Here is a 9,860-nt window from a genome sequence, read left to right as displayed (position 1 = left end):
AAATGTTTTCCGTTCACACTAAAACGAAAAGCCGAAGTTTTCCAATTCCTCCGATAAGAAGAACGTTTTCGAAAAGCTCTGTTTTTGTGACAGATTAGTATGGATGGTAGGCCTAACAGTAAAAACAAAGCTGCTTTTTCAAATTTCTCTGGCCTGGCGTGGGTGGCGCTGAAGAAACATCAACTTTCTACTTGGGCGGCTCCTTGCATGGATCCTTTGGTCTCGGTCGTGCTTGCCTTTTTGGTTATTATACCTTTTCTTTCGTTTATTTATCCATTTATTTATTTATTTATTTATTTATTTATTACTGAGGGTAGTATTCTTTTTTGATAATTGAAACCCAATAAAGCTTTAAAAAAAAGACTGACGTCATATTTCTTTTAATTTGCACTCGCAACTAAGTTTATTAATAATTACCTTTTATAAAACAAAATAAAATATACCATAATTATCTAATTATCAAACAACCGTGGGACTAGTGTGATATCCCCCTTGATCAAGGTCAAGATAAACTTTATAATCGGAACCCGAAGGCTTATATCACTTTCCATGCCAAAAAGTTCCTGTTAAGAACTGTTCAAATATCACAATTGTATTTGCATATAACTGTATTAGTTTGTCTTCCTATCCAATGAGATGCTGTGCTATATATAACCAGCATTAGATAAATATGGCTACAGCCTTCAGATCACATATTACTAGACATTAGTTTTTGCGATATGCCGTCTTTGCCTACCAGATAAGCGATCCCTGGCATGATTTTTCTTATTACCTGAAAGACCTCAGGACATTGTCTACTGTCTAATAAGTAAAACATTATTTACTGTCACAACAATACTCTAAGAAATTTGAATAATAATGTTAACATTTAGTTTTCTTTCTTGCGGCTTTCTTTTTTAATTAAAATTAACTCTAAATTGGAAAATTAAGCGAGACTTACCTGGAAGTTGAAGTTTGATTGAAATTCTACCGTGGCATTTGCAGGAATGAGGAGGTCACGTGAGATAGCAAGCATATGATATCCGAGTTCAGTCTTGAAAGCAGTTTGGTGTGGCTTTGATGGTACAGGAAAAGAGGTCACTATGAAGAGCGTAAGGGCCCATGGGATGGGTGGGATGTGACCTCCTCATTCCTGCAAATGCCACGGTAGAATTTCAATCAAACTTCAACTTCCAGGTAAGTCTCGTTTAATTTTCCGATTCTACCGCGCATTTGCATACAATCGGAGGTCACGTGAGATTTCAAAGCTCAAAGCCACAGCAAATACCAGGCATAATAACTGTAACACCATGGCATGTACTTTAATGATACTCCTTACATGGCATGTACCATTACCAAATGCTAATGTAAACACAATGAAACAGAATATGGTATGGTACCACTGCTAGAGCATGCAAAGCTGCAAACACAGAAAATTACTGGCTACTGCTAGTAAAGATAGCCTCTGCAAAATTACTTTCATTTATGATAGGGCGATCATAAAATTTTGCAAAGGTTGAATCTGAGCGCCACCCAGCAGTGTTCATAATCTCATGAATAGGTACATTAGCAGCTTTAGCAGCTGACGTTGCTGCACCCCTAGTGCTATGGGGTTTGAAAACTGAAGTAATGATTCCTGCATCCTTCATAGTTTGTCTAACCCATCTAGATATTGCGTCCTTAGAGGCAGGTCCATGAGGTGCTACATCGCAAATCGGCAGCTGCTTTGTGCTTCTTCTAAGAGAGGCTGTCCTGTCAATATAGACTGTCAAAAATTCAACAACACAAAGTCTTTTATCCACATTATAACTGGCCCCCTTTTGCACTGGTTTGCTTCAAGAGAGAGGAGATATGGAATATATACTCTCCAGGCGATGCACGCATTTCCTCCAGAGATAACTTTTGAAGAGTCTGGGTTCTCTGTGCTGAGAGGAGTGCCATAAGCATGACTAGTTTCTGAGTGAGTTGCTTAAGTGACAAGTTCCCCGTGGTTGGATAAGTTTTAAATGGTAGAGCACAATCTGTGGGCTCCAAGTCTCAGTATAGCGAGGCAGGGCTGGTTTTTGATTGAATAAACCAGACATAAACCGTGACACTAGTTGGTGATCACCCACTTTTACGCCATCTATTTTGATGAAGGTTGACAAGGCGCTCCGAGCAGTTGCTACCGTACTATATCCAACTGTTTTTGATTGGAATGACAGGAACTCCAAAACCTGTTGCAGGGTTGGGTTCATTGGACTGATAGAATTGTCACTACTAAAATTAACCCAGGCTGAAATATATGTATGATATCGCTTACGGGTCCTGATCGCCATGATTCCAAGATGGTGTTCAAAGGCTCCCATGTTACGCCTTGATTAATTAATGATGACTGGACAGAAGACATCCATGAAGCTGAAGTTTGGGGAACAGAGGGTGAACTTCTTCTGGTTGATAGGCCAATGTTAGAGTCTTCTTGTGCATCCTGATTTTTACCGGTGGAGATCTCATTAACTGAAGCAGGAGTGGATACCAGAACTGTGTTGGCCAATGTGGGTAAACTAGGATGGCTGTTGTTTTGCTCTCTTGTATGAACTGAAGGACTTTGCCGATGAGACTAAACGGAGGGAAACAATAGATAAGGTTATAGTGGGACCAATCTATAGTAAAGGCATCAAAAGCTACTGCCCCTGGATCTGGTCTCCAGGCTATATAGTGGGTTGTCTTGTGGTTTAGCCTTGACGCAAACATATCAATATCAGGCTCACCCAGCTTTGATTTCAACTCATTAAATGCGGTTTGGTCTAGCGACCATTCAGTGTTACTACTGTGGAATTCACGGCTAGCCTTGTCTGCTTCTGTGTTTAGTTTCTCTGGTAAGTGGGAAATTGATAGTGTTAGCTCTCGATCTATGCACCACATAAAGATTTCCCTGGTGATGTCATTGCAACTGCAAGATTTTGTACCGCCCATATTACGAATGTATGAAACAGCAGTAGTATTGTCACAAACGATTTTTATGTGGCGATTCTGCATATGGTTGCAGAGGGCCTGCAAGGCGAGATGAATGGCCTTCAATTCCAAAAGGTTAATATGTAGTTGGGATTCTTGGTGTGACCATCTGCCACCCGCTACAGATGATGTGCCCTCAATCACCCCTCCCCAGCCCTTAAGAGAGCTGTCAGTCATGAGAGTTAAGTCTGAGGGTTTAGGCGTGATGGCTTTGGGGAGTTGATCAACATTGGTGATCCACCATGAAAGGTCCTGTTTTGCTAGAGGGGAGAGTGTCATTTTCCCCTCCAAGTCCCATCCATTGTTTTTTAGAGCATACGTCTTGTCATTTTCTAGAGACCTATAGAACAGAGGTGCATACTGAACTCCTTCAAAGGCTGAGACCATGAGGCCCACTACAGAGGCCACATCTCGAATTGGAATGGTTCCTTCCAGATGTGCTAGATTGTGACACTTGGATTTGATAATGGCTGCTTTTTGAGGGATCATATAAATGATCATGTCCTTAGAGTTCAGTAAGAATCCCAGGAATTTGGCAATCTGGTTTGGTGTTGTGACACACTTTGATTCGTGAATTGTAAATCCCAGCGATCTAAGCAAAGCAACTGTTTCAGCCACAACTTGCTCTAATTCATAAGGTGTTTTTGCTAGCAAAAGGGTGTCATCTATGTAGCCTAGTATAAGATATCCTTTTGACCTCAATGTTGCATATACTGGCTTCATGAGCTTTGTAAATACTCTAGAGGCCGATGCAAGGCCATTTGGTAAGCAGGTGAACTCATAAAGAGATCCTTTAAACTCAAACCTGAGAAATTTCCTGTGCTGGGGGTTTATGGGCACAGAATAATAAACATCCTTGAGATCTAAAACTGCCATCCAATAGTCTTTTTTTAAGTAACTGTACTGCTGACTGGAGAGATTCCATTTTAATATGGTGATATGTGACATATTCATTCAATTTTTTAAGATTTAGGATGAGTCGATGAGACCCATCTTTCTTGGACCGAGTAAAAACTGTGGATATGAATTCAGTGTCACAATGAGTAGTTTTGTTAATTACTCCCTTCTCTAGGAGTTTATTTATCTCTCCAGCAATGATGAGATCATCGCCGTTAGAAAAAGTAATATGTGGCACAGCTGACTGACATGGTGTGCTTTCAAATTCGATGAAATAGCCTGACACAATCTCAAGGATGCTTGGGTCTGTGGTAATAAACCTCCAGTTAGAGATGTGTTTAGCTATATTACCAGCAACAAAATTTGAAACAGCATTTACCGTGTTAGCTTCGTGGGTTACTGAGATGACCTCTTGTTGTTTGTGCTGGACTTCTGGTAGTCCTTGTGTCGCCAGGGTTTGTAGGTTTGGCCCTTCAACTTTTTTGACTGATTTCTGTGGGAAAAAGATCCCTTGGAGTTATTGTTGTTGACATAGCCCGTTTGGGATCTGTGGGGTCCTCTATGACCTTGCACTTTGGCTCCAATTTTATTCACATCTCCTATGTCTTTCAACTGTTTTTGAAGGTCATCTCCAAACAACAAGTCAGTGAACGGCACATGAGAAGAACAGAGAGAGACATAATCTCTGCCAATATCAGGTTTCACGTGTTGCTTTCGCTGCATGTTAAGTTCATAGTTAACATGCGTCAGCAACGATAGAGCGTCGAGTCCAAACTGTTTTATCTGTTGAACCCCTTCCTCGTCTAGGCCTTTCCTCTCTGTCATGGACAGATCAGTCAAACAAGCGACTGGGATTATGCCTTTAACGAGGGCTTGCTGGATTTTGAACAGCTGCAAATCCCTCTTCTGCGTGGGCTCACGGAGCTTACGCCAGATGCCTAGATTTACCCTTGTGGGTTTAGCAGTATCGCAATTTTCCGGTCTAGCTTGGCGCTCAAGCTTTTCTTTCAGCAATTTATCTGGCAAACGGTTGCGGTTGCAGTTTGGCGAGCTGTGGACTGTGAATATTTTTGCCCGTCAGGTGTTCAGACTCGTACTCCTTCTCCAAGTCCGCTAAAATTTCGTCTTCCTCTGGCTCTTCCGCCTCAAGATCGCCATCTTCACCCTTTACTTTATCCTTGAGAGTTTGAATGTCTTCTTCGTTCTCATGTTGGTCGCTCGAGGAGATCGAGCTGTCTTTGGCGGGTTTCTTGGCGGGAAGACCGTGTTGATGTTCTCGGTCATCACTCAGCCGTTTACCTTTGCCTTTTCCTTTCCCTTTAGAAGGGAATTCCTCGAATTTATCCATTTTCTGTGACAAGGTCAGTATTGCTGACGAAAGAAACTTTACGTCAGCATGCGACATCGAAATGTTCGAGTCGCTCACAGGGGCCTTGGCCGCCATGACACTTGGCGTGTCGAGATGTTTCTCTCCGGATATTCCGGCGTTGTTGTGCTCGTCTTGGTCATAAGCCAATAACTGGTCTTCGTTCGCCGATTCTGCGGATTCTTTTCCTCCAGACATGTTAACCGCATGACGTAGAAAGGTCTAAAACACTCGAAAATAAGACTGCGAGAATGAACTTTAGACTGCTTGGTCGGACAGCTAACTTGCACTGAGCTCGGATATCACATGCTTGCTATCTCACGTGACCTCCGATTGTATGCAAATACGAGGTAGAATAGTTATTAGAAGCCACCTCGAAACTTTGCGGTTCCTTTAGCCTCTAGGCTCCAATCGATATTCACTTTCTATGCTATTTTCTTTCACCGACTTGTAATTATTATTAATGTAAATAATACTAGTCTCCCCTCAGAATCCGAATCAATTATGATTTCTGTTGTTATTTATTGCTCTTATAATAGTGCTGGAAACTTTTACAGAGTACATTACGAGAACAGCCACTGCTGAACTGTTCTATCTTCATTACCTGTCATTGTGGTTAATTTGCTCGATTTTCTGAAGGGAAAGTCGACTCTTATCAGACTTAACTTATTTTAGTAAAATAAAATGTTGACTGCTTTCATATGCAAGCATCTTCAACCTGTTTTTTTTTTGTTTGTTTGTTTGTTTGTGTTTGTTTTCTAGAACTCAGAAATAATGTATGCGTTAACTCTTTTGTAAGTAACATGCTCTCAGTATTTGTTCTTTACAGTCTAGGCCGATGGTACGGCTAACTTGACAGGACAAAATGTCTTCCTTATCATTCCCTTTACTGCTTTTCTTACTCCTCTGATTTTCCAACAGTAGAGAATCGGGTTAAGAGAAGAATTAAACGTAAGAAGAGATAGTGTGAGTTCCCAAACGAGGGCAAGAGATGAAGGATAAGTTTCAGTTAAATAAACTACCACCATTGCTATACCAAATGGGAGATAACAAGCTACCAATGTAATTTGTAGTCACATTGGACTGGATACTGTATTTTCGTATCGTGCTATTTTTATATGAGTTCCCACTTTGTTCGATCCTTCTTGGTGATCTTCTTCTGGTAGTAGAAGATGATTTTGGCGTTGGCGGAGTGTAATAAAGATCTTCGTGTAACAGAAGGCCGAGGTTACTAAACACAGTAACAGCCCCGTGCAGACGATAGCTATAGTAAGATTGTCGTTGTAAAGGTATGTTATTGCAGCGGCACCGTTACAAAGCCAAAAAAAGACTACAACGATCTGCACTCGTCTCAAAGTTACCACATGTCTGTATCTTAGCACCAATAACAGCGCGAGAAGTCTATCCACGCTTATTGCAGTCAAAGACGATAGCGACACCCCATAGGATACCGCAGCTACCATATTAGTAATGGTTTGGAAATAGTAACAACATTTGGAATCTTCTGAAGGCAGTAAATATGTAATGTAGAGAGGCTGTAAAATTAGGCCCACATAGAGATCGGTGCAGGCAAGGCAACGAAATAAAAGTTTTAACGACAAATGAAGGGAAGACACTTTTTGAAGAACAACAATGATCATAGCATTCCCAAGGAATGCACTGATAAATGTAAGAAAATTCAATGCTGAAAGGAATATAGTTTGTTTCATTCCACTGATCCCCACAAAGCAATAGAAAGTTCCATGAGTCGTGTAGTTTCCATATTCCGTTAAGTTAGCCATTTTTATAACTGATAATGGTCTGCTTCCTTCAGGTTAATCCAGTATAAAATACTTAAGGAATAAATCAAGCAAATAAACAAGTTTTCAATTAAAATATTTGGACTTTTTTTCTTCTGTCAAACCTGAACAAAATGTACCACATAGTAATTCAGCATATGTTAACGAGTCACCCAAACTGTTACCGTAAAAGTAATTATCACGTTTCTAATGACGCATCATTAACATTTTGTAATACAATTAATGACGAGGGATGTACTGTAATTTTAAAGGGGCCAGGTCACGCAATTTTAGACAATTTCAGCACCGATCAAATGGTCATAGAATTAACTAAAATATCACAAAAACGGCTCAAAACTATGAAGATCTCAAACAAAACACAGGAAAGCCAAGAAAGGACATGGATGGACAAAACTGGATAGGAATAAAATGGATTGCATTTGGGTATATTTGAAAACGTCGGCCTACCTTTTTATCAAATTTATATCAGTTTATATCAAAATGTCATTCACACAGCTGGAAAATCATTCTCAGTTGTTATGTGGCCGTGATTTTGCAAATGAAAGACTTTTGCTCTGCCAATTTGACGTTTAGAGCTCATAATTATCAAAATCAAACAAAATTACCTAAAACAGCGTGACCTAGCCCCTTTAATATCAGCCCTCCGCTTCAGATTGGAAAACTCGCGAAATACTTCATTATTTCGGATATTACACGAAGAAATGATTCAATTGCAATAACTGATGTAAATTACTCTTGTGTTCTGTTCGGCATCATTCATTTTATTATTGCGGTAAAAATAATAAAAGGTAAAGGTTCTTTTTTTTTTTTTTCTTTCCCTCTCTCTTCCCGTGCAATATTTTGTACTGGTTACAATTGATCCTTGAAATGTGCGGCAAGTCATCTATTCACAGCTTGATCAATTATAACTAACATCGAGACAAGATTCGAATATTGGAGTGTATGGTTGGCAAAAGTAAACATCAGTTTATATCTCCAGTAAAGATAATCGCGTGCTTCTTTGGTGTTGTAAAACTGGACTGTTTTTGTATTTTCCTTTATGCTTCAATAACTTCTTATAGTTGATAATTCTAACGGTAATAAAAGTTGATAATTCTAGTGGTAATAAAATCTTTCTGAGTTGTAGCTCTTGTTGTTCGTAGAAAAGAAAAAACAAACAAACAAACAAACAGACAAAAAAAACCCACCCAAATTGTGCCATGTGTTAATCAGAAATACAAAATTAGATTAAGGCCTTGGGTCTCAGTTTTCATGGGTAATTTAGGTAAGGTACCCAGCTGCTCCTTATAAACACCATTAATGCTCCCAACCCATGAAATCAAACAAGACAACAACAGCTTTTGATGTGAGAAAAGGGGCAGGAGATAAAGTGCTCGAGTTGCCAATAGGAATCGTACAGGATGACACCGGTCAGGTGGTTAGCAACGAGAGGACCTAAGCGATAAGTACATTATTAATAAACAGCAACCGGCTGCAGAGAGGTCCTCATAATCTCCCTGGGGTCCTAATCCCCAGGCCCTAAGAGGAAATAATCCTCTCCCTCCGTTCCGGGAGTCACTGTAGGCACCAAGCTATTGAGAGGTCCTAATTCTCCCCCTGGGGTCCTAATTCTCACCCCTACCCCTCTCCCTTCGGAAGAATGAGAACAGCAAACAACATAGGTTTGATTCTTTGGTAACATGGCTATCCGGGGGGCCATTTGAGTCTATGTGGGAAAAGGGCGACCTATATTGAGCACTTCATCCCCTCTAAAAGTTTATTTATTCTAAGAAATCAATCAATCAATTAGAAGTGTTGTTCTAAGCCTGTTAAACTAGCAAATTAATGTTATAACATTTGTAAGCAAAGCTCAATGAGCAAGCGTGGCCCATGTGTCCAAACCAGCACCTGGCGTGACACTAACAGTAACAATCAGAACAAACTCTTGGATGTTACTATTGGAATGACCTTCCGTTATCTATACGTAACTTAGCGACTAGAAAACGTTTTTAAAAAGCACTCTTCCAGTATTATTTTGCTCAGTATTAATTAATTCATACCCCTTCCTCTCCTATGTTAAGTTAACTTTTTTACCCTAATTATTACTGTCAATTAAACAAGGGTATCTAATTAGCTTGTTATATTTTTGCCCTTTTCCATTTCTCCTCTTACTTGTCTACTTTATATTTATCTTTGTAACTTTAGAATGAAATAAATAAAACTCTCAATGGGCAAGTATGGTGCTCAAGTCCAACAGCACTAAGCTGGATAAACTACAACCACTACATAGCAATATGATTATGTGTGGCAAAAGATTTGATACAAACTATACTTAAGTGTGATACTGTGCTCCAAGAGAGCCAAATAGGGTTGGGTGGGCGGGAATTTTTCGCAACACTCTGAGAGGTTAAAGGACTTGAAGTAAACCATATGTGAAAAGATAAGACCGCATGGCCTTGACTGACCTAACGCAAAAACCATCAATTTGATTGGCCCAGGCTTAACACACCATAATGGCGCTAAAGGTGAATTTGACCTTTGCACACAATGAGACAGTGTTTTTTGTACAGGAAAATTGGGTGACAGAAATGTATATTAAGAACAGATTGGTCATATAAGTTATCTGACCTCTCCTTCGTAGTTGTTTACAATAACTGGAATTTATATCACTACTAAATTGGCTTTGATATTGGTGTAAGATTTATCAACATCTAGCTCTTTTTGTCTGCCTACGAACGGTTGAGGGATGGGAAATTCTCCTTCTCCTTCACAGTAATTTCACGAAAGTGCTAACGATGACAATGAACATTAGAGGGAATACAATATTCTAAAACCGTTGTTTTTGA

General features: G+C 39.8%; 1 protein-coding gene across 1 annotated transcript; it reads right to left on the bottom strand.

Annotated features, from left to right (window-relative positions):
* Window positions 1-2,343: 2,343 nt before the first annotated feature.
* LOC145502052 (uncharacterized) lies at window positions 2,344-3,849 on the bottom strand. The gene has a single exon (XM_081481350.1). The coding sequence runs from the start codon at window positions 3,847-3,849 to the stop codon at window positions 2,344-2,346; it is 1,506 nt and encodes a 501-aa protein (XP_081337476.1).
* Between the last annotated feature and the right edge of the window lie 6,011 nt (window positions 3,850-9,860).

This window comes from Orbicella franksi, chromosome 11 (genome assembly GCF_964199315.1).
Source record: "Orbicella franksi chromosome 11, jaOrbFran1.1, whole genome shotgun sequence".
Classification (NCBI taxonomy): domain Eukaryota; kingdom Metazoa; phylum Cnidaria; class Anthozoa; order Scleractinia; family Merulinidae; genus Orbicella; species Orbicella franksi.
This window is presented reverse-complemented; position numbering and strand designations above follow the sequence as displayed.